Source organism: Thamnophis elegans, chromosome Z (genome assembly GCF_009769535.1).
Source record: "Thamnophis elegans isolate rThaEle1 chromosome Z, rThaEle1.pri, whole genome shotgun sequence".
Classification (NCBI taxonomy): Eukaryota; Metazoa; Chordata; class Lepidosauria; order Squamata; family Colubridae; genus Thamnophis; species Thamnophis elegans.
The window spans coordinates 9,371,664-9,392,927 of record NC_045558.1 but is presented as its reverse complement, the minus strand read 5'-3'; the positions used below and the strand labels follow the sequence as shown (position 1 = coordinate 9,392,927).

The 21,264-nt window shown below is 39.1% G+C and overlaps 1 protein-coding gene across 9 annotated transcripts in view; it reads left to right on the top strand.

Moving 5' to 3' along the window:
- The window catches only part of KMT2C (lysine methyltransferase 2C), a 171,255-nt gene that overhangs the window by 99,234 nt on the left and 50,757 nt on the right, over nucleotides 1-21,264 (top strand). For 8 of the 9 annotated variants that reach the window (XM_032236939.1, XM_032236936.1, XM_032236935.1 and 5 more), the window contains 10 exons: nucleotides 3,399-3,518; nucleotides 3,924-4,040; nucleotides 4,529-4,630; nucleotides 5,601-5,705; nucleotides 7,568-7,749; nucleotides 9,106-9,270; nucleotides 10,219-10,328; nucleotides 10,710-10,775; nucleotides 11,814-12,026; nucleotides 18,410-18,538. In XM_032236939.1, coding sequence (XP_032092830.1) covers nucleotides 3,399-3,518; nucleotides 3,924-4,040; nucleotides 4,529-4,630; nucleotides 5,601-5,705; nucleotides 7,568-7,749; nucleotides 9,106-9,270; nucleotides 10,219-10,328; nucleotides 10,710-10,775; nucleotides 11,814-12,026; nucleotides 18,410-18,538 — 1,309 coding nt within the window. The remainder of the gene's footprint in view (nucleotides 1-3,398; nucleotides 3,519-3,923; nucleotides 4,041-4,528; nucleotides 4,631-5,600; nucleotides 5,706-7,567; nucleotides 7,750-9,105; nucleotides 9,271-10,218; nucleotides 10,329-10,709; nucleotides 10,776-11,813; nucleotides 12,027-18,409; nucleotides 18,539-21,264) is intronic. The other variant, XM_032236937.1, reaches the window with a different exon arrangement.

The window sequence follows — 21,264 nt, the reverse complement described above, 5'->3', positions numbered from 1 at the left end:
TCAAAGCTTTCTATATTGGTTTTTTGCATGAGGTTTTTTTTCCCCAATGGAAAACATATTTTTCAGTATTTTTTTGTTTAGGCTGTTTCAGTATATATAGAGCAAGCCTTTATTTCTTGCAGTTACTATAGAGCTACGATCACAAAGATTTGTAGTACAACCTATTTAACTCATTTCTTTAAACCCATCATCTTGCTTGTAAAGAAAAATAATTTCACTAGCGATATGATGAATTTATCGGTAGTTTTACTTTCTAATAAATCTTATTTCCTTATTTCATTAATGCTCAGTGAGCACTAAACTAAATGACTATAAATATACATAATGCTTCAACTACACTTGCTTGTTTTTTTCCCTACTTCTAATTTATAAAGAAGGTACTACTCCATTATTTTTTAACTTTGATATGAGTCTATTGCAATGTTTATGAATTGAAGATTAATGCCTTGTTATTCCATGCCAGGCCAGATACTATCCTATATTACACATGTCTGAATTATCTATCAATCAAAATTATTGTACCAGTAAAGCTCAGAAAATTTACAATGTAAAATCTTGTTTCTTCCATTTTGTTGGTATTTCATCAGAAGATGGAAGCTATTCTAAATAATATCTTTAAAAAGAGATCATCATAAAATTAACTTATTAAATGATATCATATGCTTTTGAATGCATGGTTCTAAAAAGAATACTCTTCTCTGAAAAACTTAAAGACTGAGTGGAATTAGTCTACTGATCAGGCCTGAATAATAGCAATGTTTATGTATAAAGTGCATGAACGTGGTGGCTCAGTGGCTAAGACTCTGAGCTTGTCAATCAGAAAGGTTGGCAGTTTGGCAGTTGAAATCCCTAGCGCTGCATAATAAAGTGAGCTCCCAGCTTCTGCCAACCTAGCAGTTCGAAAGCATGTAAAAATGCAAGTAGAAAAATAGGGACCACCATTGGTGGGAAGGTAACAGCGTTCCGTGTGCCTTTGGCATTTAGTTATGCTGGCCACATGACCATGGAGACCTCTTTGGACAGCGCTGGCTCTTTGGCTTTGAAACAGAGATGAGCACTCAAGGAATTCATTAAGTTTTCTGTATGAAATGAATGAAAGCCTCAGCTGCTTTTTATAGACTATAGCTTGGCCTCGAACCCCATCTTACCAGGCATTCTCATTGAAAAGCTGACTGACCTGACCCCCCCCCCCCTATTTGTGAATGGATCAAAGACTTCCTGATGGATCGGCCACAAACAGTAAGGGTTGGGTCCTTTACATCTTCCATGCTGTGGCTCAGCATAGGCTCCCCTCAGGGCTATGTGCTCAGCTCCTACCTGTACTTGTTGTATACACATGACTGCATATCCTCTAATCCATCAAACATCATAAGAAAGTTTGCAGATGATACAACGGTTCTGGGTCTCATAACTGGAGGGGATGAATCAGCATACAGGGAAGAAGTCCAGAAGGCATCCGCATTGTGGTCAAAAAACAATTTACATCTAAATACTAGTAAGACAAAGGAGATGGTGCTAGATTTCCAGAAGCACAGAGAGGAACCTGCCCCACTCTATATCGAGGGGGGCTGTGTGAAGAAGGTTTCCTCTTTTAAATTCTTGGGAGTGCTTATTAGTCAAGATCTCACCTGGAAAAACAATACGTCTCTGGTGATTGGAAAGACCTAACAGAGACTTCATTTCCTTAGAGTCCTGCGAAAAAATCAAGTGGAATAACGGCCGATGACCTTTTTCTATCAGTCCGCCATAGAAAGTGTCCTCACATACTGCATTACAGTATGGTATGATGGTTTAACTGCTATGGACAGGAAGGCACTATAAAGAGTTATCAATTCAGCACAAGAAACCATTGGTTATTCTCTAACACCACTGGATGACATCCCCAGGTCTTGCTGCTTTAGCAGAGTAAGGAAGATATTCAGAGATGATTCACGCTCTGGTCAATGTCTCTTTGCACGTCTACCATCGGGCAGAAGACATTGAAGCATAGCCAGCCGAACAAATTGGTTTAAAAATAGTTTCTATCCTTGGCCTGTCAGACTCTTAAACACAACCACTAGTTTTTCTTTTTCTTTTTTTCTTTCCCCCTAATTACTTGCATTGGGATTATTCTTTATACTATGTATGTTGTTTGTATTTGTTGTCATGTGATTGCACCAGTGAGGCTAAAACCAATTTCATTATCTTTATTTTGTACAATGACAATAAAAGCTATACTAATATTAAAAGAAAGGGAGCTTTGCCCTCGTAGAGCTAGGATTTTGCAGTAAAAGGCAACATCCTGGCTATAGAAACCAGACCTTTCATTAGAAACGATACCAAACAAACAGTGATGGAAAAGGTAGAAGGGGCAGCTCCTCCCTTAGACATAGAAGAGGCTGCTGTTTTGTAGAGTTAGGTATCTGCCTTGTACCTGTAGTTAAGCCAAAGAATAAGGTAGACGGCCAGAACAGGAGCAAGGCTCAAGTACTTGGGCCAATATTATTATGGAAATGTTGAAGCAGCAGCAAGAGGAAAGGCATTAAAAAAGAGGAAGAAGAGTAGCTTTGGAGGGAAAGAGAAGAAAAATGGCAAAAGAGCCATACAGGTCTCCAGACCACACACCCAAGCATTCACATACTCGTAAACTGTTTACTCACTACCCACCACTCTGGATAAAAATGTTCCTTCCTGGCTGCTTTCTGCTGCTTATTTCCACACATACACTTGTAGTAAGTCTGATAAATTTTTGTAAGAAACAATTATTTTAAAGATTTCTATCAGGGTTGGAGTTAGGGGATAATAGATTTGTTTGTTCCTTGGAGAGTTCTCTATCTCAGAATTTGGCTTTCAGGCATAAAGTGAGGGATGGAGTCTTCCATATGATATTTCTGAATGGTGTTTAATAATATATATTGCTTACTTTTAAGATATGTAATAAAAGTATACATGATTATTATCAATTTTATTTGATATATAAACTTAGTAGTTACATATGTATTAAAAATAATGCTTAAGCCACATGCTACTCAGAGATATCTAAACTGACCTCTTGTCTTTCATGTTCATAGGGCATTTTTTATTTTAAATACTCTTTGTCTGCTATTCTTAATAACCCTGCTTAATAATTTTGTTTCAAGTTATCTTATCTACTGTCTCTTACAGTCTGATTTTAAGAGATTAAAGATCTTTATATAACAATAGGCAAAATATTCCCCGAAGTCATACATCTTATAAAAATCAAAGTTATAACCAAAGTTCAATGGCATCTTTTTATTGTTCAATAGTTGTTTATTTTCCTATCTATGTTTTTTTATATTTTTATCTTCAACCACTTATCTATCTTCATTCAAACATGATCTTCATCATTTATATATGTGAATGTTTTATACATTTATTTTCTCCTCTTACATATTTAGGGTACTTGGAATAGCCATAATACAGCAAGCCCACCTTCCTGGTCCCAGGATATTTTAGAGGGTCGAGAAGCATTTAAATCTAGACAACTACCTGGCAGTGCTATTTGGAGCATCAAAGTGGTAATTAATCTTCAGTTAACTTTATCACAGTCATTCACCTGTATAGATAGTCCTTTTCTTACAATCTTTTGTTTAGTGATTGTTCAAAGTAATAGTGGCACTGAAAAAGTGACTTATTACTGTTTTTCACACGTGGAACTGTGGCCGCATCTCCAAGGTCACGTGGATGATCAAAATTTTGATTTTTGGCAACTGACATGTATTTATGTCGATTGCAGTCAGGGACATGTGATCACCTTTTGCAAACTTCTGACAAGCAGAGTCAATGTTTTAGTTACATGTAGTGAACCACTGCCTATAAGCTGTCTACAGTAATAGGCTGTCTACAGTAATACTACAGTAATAAATATATTACTGTAGTTGTTAATCTGCAAGGATTAATTCAATTGTTCTGTATTTAAATAGGGTCGTGGATCGGGGTTTCCAGGGAAGCGGAGACCACGAGGTGCAGGACTTTCTGGAAGAGGTGGGCGAGGGAGATCAAAATTGAAGAATGGAATAGGATCAATTCTTGCTACAGGGGTAAGACTCTATGGCATAGTCTCTTAAGTGAATTAGCCCAAACAAAGCCTGATAAAAGTCATTGCTGACTTTTCATAAAATAGTTGTTGCCATAATACAAAATGTCATAAAACATTTTCTGTGCTGATGTTTGACTGCTATGAAGTTTAAAATGGGCTGTTTTCAAGGCAGATACATCTCTGAATATATCCCAGTTTTTCCACTGTATATTAGAAGGTCTGTCATGGTTGAAAGCTTTGAGGAAAAAGAAGTATCTCTGAAAGGATGATCCATGGGTCATAGACTGTCTAGTATATAACTGAAATTAAAATTGTGGAAGGGCTGCGTATGGTAGTTTTTTCTCTTCAGTGAAAGACGGATGCAATATTTTGAATGCGTATGGCTCACATGTCTACATCTCAAATAATTTATGGTCTATTGTGTAACAGTTAAAAACTGTTATTAAATTATTACAGTACCCCATTTAATTCTTCTGTTCTATTTTGCAGGTCACAGATATGGATAACTTATCCAACAAAGATGAAGAAGAAAACTCAATGCATAATACAGTTGTCCTGTTCTCTAGCAGTGACAAGTTTACTTTACATCAGGTTGTAATACTCAGATGTACTTTGTTACTTTCTGTGTAAATCTGTGTGTCTGTCTGTCCGTCTGTCTGTCCATCTAGACTTTTTTTTGGAGAGTAATCAAACCAAAATCTCTTCTCATCCATCCACCCCTGCCAAGTCCCTAGCGGTGGCAATAAATAGGTTACAAAATTCCAGGCACCTGTTAAAATGAGATAATGTGAAGGCATTCAGTTCTAGGACGTTACGTTTCACAGTCCACCCAAGGGAAGAGGGTGTTGGTGGGCCCTCTGTGTATTAGGAAAGGGGGATGGATTGACATTAGGCGTGTATTATCATGAATAGTTGTCCGATTTCTTTCCTCTGAAATTCTGATAAGCTGCTCATTTGTCTTCCCTGAAAAGATGCAAAAACAATTCTATTGCCCCTGTATATTTTCTACATCTATGGAAATGTTAACAGTTATGAAATCTTTGCCTAAACACTGATGCATTTTACCATGACAGTGTTACTAAGTCTGTGATTTGGTTCCACAGATTTTACTTTTTTACGTTTCTCACAGATACATTAGAGCGGAAGAAAAAAAGGCTTTCTTGATCATAACAACTCACTCCATAATTCTGATTTTCTTTACCCGTAGATCAGCAATATGCCTTTCTATTTAAACCATTGTTCTTTTGAATATTAAAAAAGAACTTAATTAGATTGAAAAGGGTTTTAGTGTCTCTGTGATTTTCTTGGGTCTAAAATCAATTTTCTTCACAAAAATGTAAAAATTTTACAATAAAATTTACTAATACTATTGAGAATGTAATAAGTGTATATATAGATTATGCTAATAAGTAAGCACTATACCCATGAATTTTCTGTAAGGACATAAGAAAAATTTAAAAAGGGTAGAAGATAGATAATCATCAGATGCTCTTGGGGGAGGGAGTGGAGTTGGAATGCCTAATGCTGTCTTTTATTTGAAGATACCTGTTTGATATTCCAGGACATGTGTGTAGTTTGTGGGAGTTTTGGACAAGGTGCAGAAGGCCAATTACTAGCCTGCTCACAGTGTGGTCAGTGTTATCATCCGTTCTGTGTGGGTATTAAGGTGAGTGTTTTGAAATACCCATGCTTGCATACCTGTTTATCCTTAAAAGCCCTGTGTCACTTGGGTCTAGATTACCTGTGGGAGAACATTCCCTTTTATATAATCCTACCCTGATGATCCCATGGAAGTCATTTCACAGGGACTTAGAGCTGAGCTCTTCTTGTAGCTTCCACAGGTCTCTAGTATGCACACCTTGCTAAGCTGAGAAATGTTTTGTTTTCTTTTCAAAAACATCAGTCTCTGATACATTTGTTTTAATAATTAGTCAGATAAATTCATTTTTAATTTTTAGATTTCAACTTGATTAATTAATTTATTTAATGAATTTATATAGCCACCCAGCCTCCCCCTAGGTAATTCCGGGCATCTTACAGCATTTTTAAAAATCCACCATATAATAAAAATCATCACCCATCACCCATAGCAGCCACAATACAATCAAATCTACCACTTCTTCAGTTTTGTCTCTATGCATGATCCCCAGGCCTGCTGACAAAAATCATGTTGTTAAGACCTTTTGGAAAAGCAACTGAGGGGGGCAGCTCTATCCTGGAGAAATGATATTCCATAAGGAAGGGGTCACCACTGAGAAGGCCATTTTTGCCAGATGTACATTCCTAATCAATGAGATCCATAACATACCCTGCTTTCCTGTCCTATTGGGCCAGATGGATGCATTAGAGTTAAGGTTTATCTGTATTGTAACCACTGAGAAAATTTAATAATGGCCAGTAATAAAAACATCAGTATCTTCATCTTCCATATCTGCCATTTAAGATTTTTAAAAATATTTTAAAATAATCCTTTGAAAAAAATTGTCTATAATTTGTTAGCAGCTTGCAAAATACTTTAATGGCTTTGTATATATATACTATACAAGTTATTTTGCAGTTATAAATTCTAATAATAACCTTGCTATAATGTTATATATTAAATATAATATATATAACTGCCCTTTGCTGGGATTAACAATAACTGCTGTATTTATTTAGTGTTTTATATTTATCACTAAATCTGGATTGTTAAAGATTTATGCAAAAATAATAAATTATTTGCTATTATATAAGATATAAACTTTTTTTTCAAATGCACTTAGTTTACAGTAACAATTTTCCCATACATATGACCATTTAATTTAAAAACTGCCTACATTTCGTGGGAAAAAATTGCACTTTAGAAGAATATACATTTGAAACACTTTGTAAAGGAATGCCAGTAAAAGATACTCTAATTGGTCTTGGAAATCAAAACCCCAAATAACTAACCCAAAAGCCCAATTAACTAACATATATGATTCAATTTTTTTAGCAAATTTTAAAAAATGATTTAAATACATTTCAACAAATGTAATGACAAATATTTTGAAGGGGTTTTTTTTGTAACTTGTTTTAAATAATTTGGCATAATCACAAAAGCTTTCAACGTTTAAAGTGCCCTTGATTGACAGGTTAGGAAGTGATTAAAGCACTTTAAAATTTTGCAATTTTATATAACACAAGTGATGTGTTTCTGAGTATAGGCAATATAGTAGACATGGAAACCTTTTGTCTCCAATTTTCTCACTCTTGGTCACTTAAAGATGTGTAGACTTCAATTCCCAGAATTCCCAGCTATCATATGACTGAATATCCAATTGCCACAGAAAATAATGTCATTTGGATGATGTTTAGGGGATCCTAGGCTATCATCATCCAACGAAAGGCAATAACATTAAATGCATCCTCCCCCCCCCCCCATTTGAACAAGTCTTATGCTTTTTTTTTAAAAAAAAAGCTATTTGGAAAACTGTGACATATTTGTCATCCCTGGAACTGACAATTTGAAGTTTTATGAATTTTAATTGCATGCCTTCTTCGATATAGATTACAAAAGTGGTGCTCCACAAGGGTTGGAGATGTCTGGAGTGTACTGTTTGTGAAGCCTGTGGAAAGGCTACAGATCCAGGAAGGTTACTTCTTTGTGATGACTGTGATATCAGCTACCACACTTACTGCCTGGATCCACCACTACAGACAGTTCCCAAAGGAGGTTGGAAGTGTAAATGGTGTGTGTTTCTCTATTGTTATTATTATTGTTGTTGTTATTGTTGTTGTTATTATTATTATTATTATATACTTTATTAATTAAACATGAAACTCAGCCAACTGAACATTCAAAAATGCATTACAAATACCAGTGACTGGTGCTAATGCTTGATACGGTTTGCTGGGTATCAACCAAGGACCTTCTTAAAATATAAGATGTTCCGAGTAGCACAGTTTTTTTCAGTTCCGCTGTTGTTATTGCAGGAAGCTGCAATTTGTTGATGTATCTTGTAAAATTCTTGGAGATGGTGCCAAGTGCCCCGATGACAATGGATATCACTGTTACATGCTTCATCCATAGCTGTGTAGTTTCGATGGCCAGGTCGCAATATTTCATTATTTTTTCTAGTTCTTTTTCTTCGACTCTGGCATCTCCAGGAACAGTGATATCAATAAACTGTACACTTCGCCCCTCTACAACCGTTATATCTGGCGTGTTGTTCTCCAAATGACAATCCGTTTGTATTCTAAAGTCCCACAAGACCTTCTCATTTTGTTATTATTATTATAAATGTTGTTGTTGTTATTATTATTTTATATTTTTGGGGTTTAAATCAAATCTTTATCATGGTTATTATAGATCACCTTATTTATGTGTGTGTGTGGGGGGGGTTGTTTACCTGAAATTTAAACATGCATTTCGGTGAACTATTGGAAGATGCCTAACTGCAGTACATAAAGTATTAGCAGATTCTAATTAACGTTCGAATAATACGAGTGGGGAAATCATACATGCCCTTCAGTAATTGACATTCCCAAGCAGAGTAATGTAGGAGCCGAAATTGAGAATTAATTTGCAAACACTTTGGACTTAGGGTTCTTAAAAGACTTGGAAGATGCATCCTGCCTTTTCACATACATATTCGGGCCATTGGATCTGGGGTGACTTAGAATGTCCTGGTAGCCATGACAACCAAGAACAGTTGCAGCCGCATAGTACATTATTAAAAGAGTATACTTGTAGCTCAAGGTTGAACTATAGAGTCCTTGATGATCTTTGAGCTTGGTTATTTTCTTGGACATTTTTCATTACTCAATTAGAGAATATCTCCAGTGAAGATGCACTAAAGATGTTACCTAATTGAGTAATGAAATATTTGCAAGAAAACAATCAAGCTCAGAGAATACCAAGGACTCCATATAGTACATTATATTCTAAAATTCATTTAAATACAGTCTCTTTAGTGGCGACATTTTGTATAATCTTATCTATTGTATGAATGGGTTAATGTTTTGTTCATTGGATAGAACAGAAATCTAAGCAAATGGCAATCTAAATACAAAGTAAATGTTATTCATGTGCTTGTGTTTTGAAGGTGTGTTTGGTGCAGACACTGTGGAGCTACTTCTCCTGGTTTAAGATGTGAATGGCAAAATAATTACACACAGTGTGCTCCTTGTGCAAGTTTATCCACCTGCCCAGTCTGCTGTTGCAATTACAGAGAAGAAGAGCTTATTGTGCAGTGCAGGCAGTGTGACAGGTTAAAATTTCTTTTATGTTGGGAATGAATATTTTTTTACTTGCTTGTTCATACTGTGTTCCCTTATATTTGTGGGATGAATTTTGATTTTTTTTTAATCAAAATGATTCTTCAAATTAGTTTCTGGTACCTAATCTATAACATAGTTTTTATAGTTTTTAACAAACTGTTTTCTTTCTCAGTCATATTATTAGCATTATATAGTATTGACATGAGGATATTTCTCAAATTCTTTTGTAACCTGAAGAAATTTTGAACAATATTCTTTTAAGTAACCCTTAATTATTGATTGATTCTTCACAGTCACACAAATAGATTTCTTCATGATGTGTCATTAACCTGATCCTTCAGGTCTTCCAGTGGTACAGTATAGTATGGAATTAAACGGCAATCCCTTGAACATAAAAAAATCAGACGAATTTAAAATATTTACATAACTCAGAAAATAATTGTTAAAGTTAGCAAGACCCTCTTGGATTTATCTTTTTTATGTCCAACATTTCTTTATAATCTTCCTAACTTATCAACGTAGACAAGAAATGGAACTAAATGACCTCATTCCAGTCCCAGGGACCTAGTTATCAAAGCCATCCTGGATGTCAGTGCATCTACTAAATCTCAAAAATGGAGCTGTACTAGCTCCTTCAGATTAAGTTTCAAAAAGCTTCCTGATATCAATAATCCATCACTGGATCCTGAACTAAGGAAGTTTGTTTATCAAAACAGATTGTTTCAAATACATTTTGAAACATATTTGAGAATGCTGGAATTATATAGCAATCCCTAGCTCAACCAACTGGCCCAAAAGGAAATTTTAATAACTAATTTTATTAAACATCATCTGGGTTTTTCAGGAATTTATTTCTCTGTGAGGACAATATTTATATTGCATGATAACATTGCATGCGTTTCAGTCAACTCCTTTGCCATCTATGCTTTCACTTTCAGATGGATGCACACTGTCTGTCAAAATTTAAACACAGAAGAAGAAGTGGAAAACACAGCAGATAATGGTTTTGACTGCACCATGTGTAGACCGTATATGCCATCAGCAAATGGTAAATTCACCTCCTGTTTATCTAATAACAGCACAGTAGGATTTGTTGTAAAGCTTCTCTCTGACAGATGTTGCGTTAACAAAAGAGACAGTGTTGTCTTTTGTCCAGATATTTTCTTAGTGCTGTATGATCAGTAATAGAAAATGACATTAAAATTCTGTTGTTCCTTTAAGTTGTCAATTATGTTAAAGATGTGTTATTAGAAAAGATATTATGTGAAAATTTTAATAAAAAAAAACAAAAAAAAACCAAATTGTTTGGAGTAACAAACATGTGAAAACTACAGATTAATGAATATTTCAGTATCAAAATATTGATTTTGAGGACTTCAATACATTTAATTAAATGATAATTTTAATTGCTTATTTTTCCTTTTTCTAGTGCCTTCCTTTGAATTTTGTGAATCATCCATTGCAGCCCAAATTCCATTAAAAGCAAAGGAACTTGGTAATCATTAAAATTCTTCATTCTCTCCATCTAACTTTATTTCTACTAATAATTCACTGTTGAAGCCAGAATTATGCCTTAAAATTATATAATCAATATAATTGATTTTAATAGCTGGTTTTTGTTAGCTATTCCCTTATTCATTTTTAAACCCAGCTGATACCTTTCATGAATAAATGTTCAAGTCCTCCTTAATGGAAATTAAATTGCTTAAGTGAGCAAAAGATTTTACTCATAAAGATGAAGGCATACCTTTCTCTGCTTGCCCTTTTAAACATAGTCTTTGAAAGGCAGATGTAATTTGACAAAAATTGGGGTAATTTATTCAGTCTTTATCTTTCCCCAATCTATTTATAGTAGAACTTATTATTCTCTGTGTATCTCTTCACTTACATATGTTGAGTTGAATAATGTATGGAGTAGACTCTTCGTAAAATATTATAATTATAATATAATTATAATGTTGGTTTTCTTTTAAAATAATTATGCTGTGTTCTCTCTTTATCTAATACTAGTTGATAACCCGGGGGAAAATATAGGGGGAAAATGTCTGGACCAAGAGTAATTTCTAATGTTGGACTTTCCCCCTTGCAAGAGGGAGCCTCCTTGTGGAGTACTGTGAAGCCGTTACCATGGCAACTCTACTATGCTGTACAGTAGAAGCCTTTTTAAGGCACAACTGGCTGTATTGTAATAGAACACACACTTTGAGGGGTTTTAGGGGTGTCTTACCCCCACAATATTTGTTTCCAGAGAGTAAGTCATCTGTGTACCAGGTTTGATTGAAATTGCATTCCAGAGTTATGCTGGAATACACACACACACACATACACACACACACACACACAGCCATTTATAGATAGATGAATGGATGGATAGAATAGAATAGAATAGAATAGAATAGAACAGAACAGATAGTTTTCCATGGTATATTAATGGTCTATTTTGATATGGTATATTTTTAAAATCCAGGTGTTGTGCTTATAAACAAAATTATTAAAAGTGTAAATTCCTGTTGTGGTTCACCCAATTTTATAGACCCACCGAAGACGTACACTCAGGATGGTGTCTGTTTGACCGAAACAGGGATGTCTCAGTTACAGAGCCTCAGTGCTATTGTACCAAGAAGGAAAAGGGCAAAGCCAAAGCTGAAGTTGAAGATTATAAACCAGAATAGTGTCGCTGTACTTCAAACACCACCTGATGTCCAATCAGAACATTCAAGAGATGGTGAGATGGATGACAGTAGAGGTGATTATTATATGCTCTCTTCCCATTTTATTGAATTATTGGTTAAATTGAATGTCCCTTGGTGCACTCTGGAAGAAGAAGGAATTCACGGAACAAATCCAAAGCACAAAGCAGAAGGCATTGTTACAGGAATGATAGCTAGCTTTAAAATTATATTAGTTGACCTGGGAAAAGTTCAAGATTTGTTTCTGCCTCAGGGTGACAACTGTGCAAATGCCCAAGAGAGGAGAGGAAGAGAAAGACTATTTACTTGGGCTATATACTTGATCAAAATGGTGCTTATATTGGTAGCAGATCTGAGTGAGTGAGTGTCACTGTATAATTTTTATTTGCCTGAATATAGGTAATCCTTGGATTACGACCATTCATTCAACAATCATTCCAAATTGCAACAGCTCTAAATTTGGGATACTTAGATGGGTCCTTGGAATTCTGGCTGTCGCAGTGTCCCTAATGGTGACTGTGATCTGGGTGCCCAGCTTGCAGTTATGACATCACAGTGAGCCATAATCACATGACTGCAATTTTTGATATTTTTTGCTGGTTTGCCAGAAACAAAGTTAACAGGAAAGAAAGCAGGAAGTTGGAAGTTCCAGTTTTTCATAATAGCTACTTATGACATTAAATGCATTGAAAAATACAAAGTATTTAAAACTCATAATATCAGTGGATCAATTTTATACTTTGGTATTTGCTATTCTTTGTTGAAATATATGAGTTCACCAATATTACACAGCAAAGAATGTTTTTGATATACTATCATATATCATTTAATGAACTTTTGTCTGCAAGTGTGTAATGGTGTGTTAAGTGTATGCAAATTATTAATGATACCATAAATCTGAATCAGAAAAATGGTTGAATGTCATATCCTAAAATAAGCATGCTGATTATTGGTTTATAACAACTTTCTTTCTAACTTTCTCATTTGCAGATTAATTTACTTAAAAAAATACCCCAATGCATTCTGTAGCAAATGCTATAGAATGAAATATTAAAGGACAGTGATAGAGGAAGCAAACTATTACATGAGGTTTTAAAGAAACATATTTGCCACAGCATGCTTTGTTCTTTGATCTCAAGTTCAATCCCAAGCATTGTCTATCCAACAGAATATTACTTTGGTCCAAGATCAGATGATAAAGCAATATAGAAAAACTTAATATTGCAGTATTAGTATGAGAACCATAGCTGAATAAGAAGAAAGTGAGAAAAATATCTTGTCACTGTTAGGTAGCATTCTCATCATTGGTTAGTATTTCCTTCAATCTAGAAATAGAATTTTGGATTTCTATTCTTCTTACTCTTTTTGGATTTCCAATCTTCTTACTGCAGAAACTTCTAGTTCAGAATTTTAAAGTGATGACATCATATAACAGAAAGAGACATAAGATCCCCTGAAGTTTTTCAAGTCTTACGGTAGTTATTGAGGAATAACTCCCCATGTAATACATTAATAAATATTATTATAGTAGACATTGAATGTTACATATATGTAGTCCTTTCTTAATAACCATTCATTCAGTGACAATTCAGAGTTATGGTGGTGCTGAATCACTTCTAGTTTACACACAGTCTCTGAAGTTACAGGCAATGCAACAACTTCATACTCATGTGATCAAAATTTGGGTGCTTGGTGGCCCATCACCATAACAGCAGAGGCACCTAGCACTTCAACTCCCTCCCACCTATATCCATCTCTACCCTTTTGGTGCTCTGCACAGTGGCACTCCATGGCAACAACAAAGGCCCAACAGAGACTCCACTGTCTTAGGGTCTTTCGAAAAAATGAAGTGAAACAACAACTGATGACCTCCTTTTACCGGTCCACAATAGAAAGCATCCTCACTCATTGCATTATGATGTGGTATGCTGGCTTGACAACCGCGGATAGAAAAACATTACCGAGGGTGGTGAGCACAGCACAAAACATTGTGGGCTGTCCGCTGATACAACTAGATGACCTCACTAGGGTTCGCAGCCTTAGAAGAGTGAGAAAAATCCTCAGGGATGACTCACACCCTGGTCAGCCCTTCTTTACCCTCCTATCATTTGGAAGGAGAGATAGAAGCATAGGCAGCCACACAAACAGGCTGAAGAACAGTTTTTATCCAAGGGCTGTCAGACTCCTGAATGAAAAATAACATAGTACGATTGACTTGCAGGGCTGGCACGATGTGCAATAAGTTCACATGGTGCAAAAGGATAGTAGACTCACTGGGCTAGGAATATTCTTGTCTTTCACTGTGAGTTATGTTGTGTTGAGGGGGCTTGAAGGGAGGCTCAGCCAATGCCATTGTACACATGTTGTATTCTGACAATAAAGGTTTGAACTGAGCAGCACTGAGACTGAGTTAGAATCCAAGAGGTCTCAGCCAAGTGCCATCTTCCCCATTACTTTAGTTCTGCTGCCATCAACCAGAGTGAGGAGTGGCACCTCAAGCCTACGCCTTGGCCAGCCACAGTGCAAAGTTGCAGCCACACTGCATTCTGCAGACCCTACCATGCCTATCTGACCTTTGTTATTTTCTTCCCACTGCTGACCAGATGCCCTTGGCCTCAACCTATGCCAATTTCCGATCATGCATAGTGTGCATGCCCATTTTTGCTATACTTCAGATGTCTCCAGACGTTTTCTGAAGGCTTTCTGAAGTGTTACAAGAACGAGACACATGATTTAGACAATGATGGCAAAGTTTCAGAAGTCATGTGAAACATCGTAAGAATGAAACACGCTATGGGCAATGGCATGAGTATCCTTGAGAAGAAAGTTTGGCATATCAGTTGGTATCTGATTGACTGTCCCTTGCTGGTCACATCCACCTACCCACTAGAGCAGGGAGATGAGGAAAGTTGCAGGTCCCATCTCATAAGGAGGTACATCTGGTGGGACCAGAAGAAGAGTCTTCTCTGTGGTGGCTCCCTTCCTTTGGAACCTCATCCCTGCAAAAATTAAACTGGCCCCCACTCTGACAGGCTTTCAGAAAGCCCTGAAGACATGGTTTTGCCAGTGGGCCTGGAGAACGCAGAGTGTGGTTGAGCTCATCAAATGGCTTATTTAGTAGTTGCTATTGCCAGGAGTGGGTGAATAGGGGTATTTAAAAAAACACATTCTAAATTGTGTTTTTAATGTTTGTAAGACACCTCCATAATCACACTGGATTATGGAGAAAGCTAGGAGCTCCAGAAAAACATCTACTTCTGCTTCAACATCTACTATGTTGTAGTCTTTGATTGTGTGGATCACAACAGATTGTGACAAGTTTTTAAAAAGACAGGAGTACCAGACCATCTTATTTATCTCTTGAGAAACCTATATGCAGGTCAAGAAGCAACAATGAGAACTGGACATGGAACCACTGATTAGTTCAAATTTGGGAAAGGAGTCTGGCAAGGCTGCATACTGTCGCCCTGCCTATTTAACTTACATGCAGAGCACATCATGAGAAAGGCAGGGCTAGATGAATTACAAGTTGGAATTAAGATTCCCAAGAGAAATATCAACTCCTGCGCGTCTGATCAGTCCTAGAGGAGATCAACCCTGACTGCTCTTTAGAAGGCCAAATCCTGAAGGTGAAACTCAAATAGTTTGGCCACCTAATGAGAAGGAAGGATTCACTGGAGAAGAGCCTAAAGCTAGGAAAGATGAAGGGCAAAAAAAGAAGGGGACGACAGAGAATGAGGTGGCTGGATGGAGTCACTGAAGCAGTTGGTGTGAGCTTAAATGGACTCCAGAGGATGGTAGAGGACAGGAAGGCCTGGAGGAACGTTGTCCTTGGGTTTGTGATGGGTCGGACATGACTTCGCAACTAACAACAACAACAACAACAAAAGGCACCTACAGTCGCTGTGAGCGAATAGGCAGCTATATAAATTTTCTAAATCAATAAATCTGCCTTGCTTATGGCCAGATGGGTTGCACCTCCTCAGTGTGAGAGGTAAAGATCAACTTGGCGCAGCAGGGCTATAGAGTCATTAATATAGGAATCGTTAGTTTGTCATTCATTGATCTAATGCCTAAATATTTTAAATACCTATTAATATCTATAAAACCATTATATTGAGTTGAGTTGAGTTGAGTTGCGTTTATTTATAGGCCGCCCTTTTCCCTAAGGGGACTCAGGGCGGCTAACAACTTATGGGAGGGGAAGACGTACAATAACATAAAAACACAGTATATAGTTAAAATCAAACAACATTCATTCAACATTCGGGCGGGGGCAAACTATGGTCTTTACCCCCAGGCCTGGCGGGATAGCCAGATCTTGAGGGCTGTGCGGAAGGTCTGAAGGGTGGTGAGGGTACGAATCTCCACGGGGAGATCGTTCCAGAGGGTCGGAGCTGCTACAGAAAAGGCTCTCCTCCGTGTAGTTGCCAGCCGGCACTGGCTGGCAGATGGCACTCGGAGGAGGCCTAATCTGTGGGATCTTATGGGTCGAGAGGAGGTAATTGGCAGGAGGCGGTCTCCCAAGTACGCAGATCCACTACCATGAAGGGCTTTGTAGGTAGTAAGAAGCACCTTGAAGCGCACACGGAGATCAACAGGTAGCCAGTGCAGCTCGCGGAGGATAGGTGTTATGTGGGCGAACCGAGGTGCACCCACAATCACTCGCGCGGCCGCATTCTGGACTAGCTGAAGCCGCCGGATGCTCTTCAAGGGCAGCCCCATGTAGAGCACGTTGCAGTATTCCAGCCTAGAGGTCACGAGGGCGCGAGTGACTGTTGTGAGAGCCTCCCGATTCAGGTAGGGTCGCAACTGGCGCACCAAGCGAACCTGGGCAAATGCCCCCCTGGTCACAGCCGACAGGTGGTGATCAAAGGTCAGCTGTGGATCCAGGAGGACTCCCAAGTTGCGAACCCTGTCTGAGGGGTGTAAATTTTGGCCCCCCAGCCTGAGCGTTGGAACACTAACCAAATTTTTGGGAGGGAAACACAACAGCCACTCGGTCTTTTCTGGGTTGAGTACAAGCTTGTTAGCCCTCATCCAGTCCCTAACGGCTTCAAGACCCCGGCTCATCACGTCCACCGCTTCATTGAGTTGGCACGGGGCGGACAGATACAGCTGCGTATCGTCCGCATATTGGTGGTATCTTATCCCGTGCCTCCGAATGATCTCGCCCAGCGGTTTCATGTAGATGTTAAATAGTACGGGGGACAGGACCGACCCCTGCGGCACCCCATATGATAGGGGCCTCGTGGTCGATCTCTGCCCCCCGACCAACACCGACTGCGACCTGTCCGAGAGGTAGGAGGAGAACCACTGCAAAACAGTGCCTCCCACCCCCACCTCCCGCAGTCGTCGCAGAAGGATACCATGGTCGATGGTATCGAAAGCCGCCGAGAGGTCGAGGAGAACCAAGATGGAGGCATGGCCTCCATCCCTGGCTCTCCAGAGATCATCGGTCAATGCGACCAAAGCGGTTTCTGTGCTGTAACCAGGTCTGAAGCCGGACTGGATGGGGTCCAGGTAATATTACAATGCCCAGTTGTGTCTTAGCAGCCTCTGTTTATCAGCTGCCTCAGCTAAGTTCATTCCAAAGCTTCTTCAGAAAGTTGGCTTCAGTTTTCTTTAATAAATACGTTTTCATACTTTATTGAAGCACGTTTTATATGAAGTTGTCTTTAAATACTGGATGAAAATTTCACTGGGTTTAGATGAAGCAGCAAAATTAAAATCTGATATATGAATTTGAGAAAAAGCCAAGCCAATACTTAAAGCGCTGTGTTAGTTATTATCCTGGGCCAATTAACAGTGCTGTTTGGGGACTTTAAAGCCTTAATTAATTTGAACATGAGTTTGGCCTTGAATTGAGTTTGCTTTAATTTAATCCATTATGATCTCTGAAGGCTTTCTGGGATGTAATGCGGTAGTAATATTTATATATGCCAACTTTTGTACAGGAGCTCAAGGTGACACTGCTCCCTCTCTTATTTCTCCCTACAGTGACAATCCTGTGAGGTAGGTTTTGCTGAGAGAAAGTTACTGGCCTTAAATAAGCGAGCTTCTAATATTAAAAGTGGATTCAATCCTAGTTTCCCAGATCCCAGTCCAGTATCTTAACTGCTACACCATGATGCCTCACAAATAGAAAATGGAATATAAAATAAAACTTTTTTACTTATGTCCCTGTGATATGGTTCCCTCTCTTTTACTATTTGTAGACCTGCTCCATAACAGTATTTAAACTTTTCTACCTTTTAATAATCCTGGTGTCTGTGTAGGGGTTTCTTTGTGTTAATATTCAATTTTAATGGGATTTTGTTATGATTATTTTCAAAAGGTTCTTAGGTAACTGAAGAGTCTTTTATGTGAGCGGTTAAGTAAAAGTGTATAAATAATTTCAATCTTTTTCTCCCCCACTTTTTAACTTCTTTTAATTCAGAAGGAGATCTTATGGATTGTGAAGGAAAATCAGATACAAGTCCTGAACGAGAACCTATAGATGATGATCCTAAGGGAATAGAAGCAACTGAAGGGATCAAAAAAAGAAAGAGAAAGCCATATAGACCTGGTAGAGTACATACTCCAAATGTTTTCATAATTATTAGGTTTATATTTATTGATTATATATGCATACATAATATTTTATTTAGAAATGAGGTTTCTTAAATGTTGTTGAGAATTACTTGATCTGTTGTGTTCTGCAATTTCATACAGTGGTTTTCATTTTCAAATACAGTAGTCCTTGACTTCCAACCGTTTGTTTAGCGACTGTTCAAAGTTACAACAGCACTGAAAGAAGGATTTATGATCAGCTTTCACACTTAATGATTGTTGCAACATCCCCATGGTCACAGGATCAAACTTCAGGGCCTTGGCAACAGGTCATGTGACCATCATTTGTTACCTATCCAGAGTCATGTGATCACCATTTGTAACCTACTCAGTTGGCTTCTGACAAGAAAATCAATAGGGGAAGTCAGATTTACTTAACAACTGTGACAACAAAAGTCATAAAATGAGGCACTGGCTTAGTATGGAAATTTTCGACTCAGTTGTGGTCGTCAGTCAAGAACTACCTGTACTGCCTGATTATCAAGATGTATATGCCAAAGTTACCAAACAACAAGGATAACTTTTATTTATTATTATTAAATAAATCCTCATAGATTCCATATAAAAGAAACTTAGCACAGTTTGATAATCACAAATTTTGATGTTCAAGAGAGAATGGGCGTTGGTTTCTTACCTGATACGCCCCTTCTCTGGGCAGGTGGAAACAGCAGCCATGCATGGGTTAACACTGCCAGTAACCATTAGGATTGAGTCTACCAAATTAACGTCATAGCCTCTGAGGAGCGTCCTCCCGCTTTCTTGATGAAGGAGATAAGTAGACTGCTGTGCTCTAACTGAATGCTCTCGTGTGGTTGTTCCTCCAATGTCCTGTATTACCGCACCTCTGTGACCTAGGCCCACACGAATAATAGAGCGGGGGTGGCTGCTGTCTCCACCTGCCCAGAGAAGGGGCGTATCAGGTAAGAAACTAATGCCCATTCTCCCAAGTTGTTGGAGACAGCAGCCATGCATGGGATATATCAAAGCCTGGCTTGTCCCGGGTGGGAATGCAACGGCTTAGGAGACTGAAGAGGGGAGGACCTATTGAAGAACCCGCCTTCCGAAGGCTGCATCAGCCAATGTGTATCTATCCACCTTGAAGTGGCGGATAAAGGGAAATGGAGTAGTCCAAGTGGCCGCCCTGCAGATTTCCGCCACCAAGGCTTGTATCGTCCAAGCTGTCGAAGTTGCCGCACTGTGCGTTGAGTGTGCTGTGATGTTGGGTGGTGGAGTGAGATGGTGTACTAGGTAAGCCCTCGATATAGCGGATCTGATCCACCGCCCTATCATTGAAGAAGAAGCCTTAAGCCCTTTCTTGGTGGGATGGAAAGAGATGAAAAGGGCCTTAGTGGTTCAGGCTCCATTCCACAGAGTCAATTGTCGTGCAACTCAACCAGTCTGCCTGGACATTGTTGGTGCCTGAAATGTGTTTGGAGCACAGAGAGAGAATGTTGGCTTCTGCCCAGTTCCCAGGCGAAAGGCCAAGTCCATTAACGAGATGGCTCTCGTCCCCCCTTGGCATCATGTTGTCTGTGAGAATCAGTATGTGGGAGTTGCATACTGATGATTGGAAGTGGTGGAGGGCCAGCTGAATCGCCCTCAACTCCAGCCAGTTCATGCTGTGGGCAAGGGCAGAATTGGACCACATACCTTGGGCTACAAGAGAGTCCAGGTGAGTGCCCCATCTGGTGAGACTGGCATCTGTTGTGACTACGAGATGAGGGGGCTCCCTGAAGAGGGACCCCTGGGAGATGGCCAGGGAAACCCACTAGTCTAGGGAGAGGATGACCTCTGGTGTCAACCTGACCTTCACTGAGGAGCAACTGCTGTTGGTCTTCTGGTATGGCAATAGAAACCACTGGAGGCAGCGGCTGTGAAGCCGCACCCATGGGACGATGGAGAAATATGAGACCATCTTCCCTAGTAACTGGGACAGTAGAATCAGTGGAACCTGTTGTTTTCTCTGCACCTCATTGGCCAGATCTCTGAGGCTGAGTTGCCGTTCCAGGGACAGGAAGACCCAGCCCTGAACAGAATCTATCAGGGCTCCCAGATGGATCAACCGAGAGGTGGGAAGTAAGTGGTTCTTGTCTCGATTTATGGAGAGGTCCTGATCCTGAAGGACTTGGATAGTGGTCTGGAGGTCCTGAAGAGCCTGGTTGTGCAACCTGGACAGCAAGAGGATGTCGTCCAGGTAGCACAATATCCTTATGGGTTCGGCTCGGAGGTGGGCAGCAATCACCACCAGTAGTTTGATGAAAACCCTTGGGGCCAAAGACAGCTTGAATGGGAGAGCCCGATACTGGAAGTGGTTGCCTGCGTAAACAAATCTCAGGAACTGCCTGTGTTGTTTGAGAATGGGTATGTGGAGGTAAGCCTCCATGAGGTCCACTGAGGTGAGGAGATTGTTCTTGCGGACACTCTCAAGAATGGATAGGAGAGAGTGCATTTTGAATCTCCTGTATCTGATGAATCTGTTGAGGGACTTGAGATCAAGGATTGCCCTCCAGCCCCCCGAAGACTTTGACACGCTAAAGAGACAAGAGCGGAACCCCCGCCCTGCCTGGCCCAGAGGCATAGGCTGAATGGCCCAGATATGGAGCAGGTGATGGATGGCCTGCTCCATCAGGAGCCTCTTGTGAGGATCCCTTGAAATGGGGCACATGACAAAGTGGTTCGGAG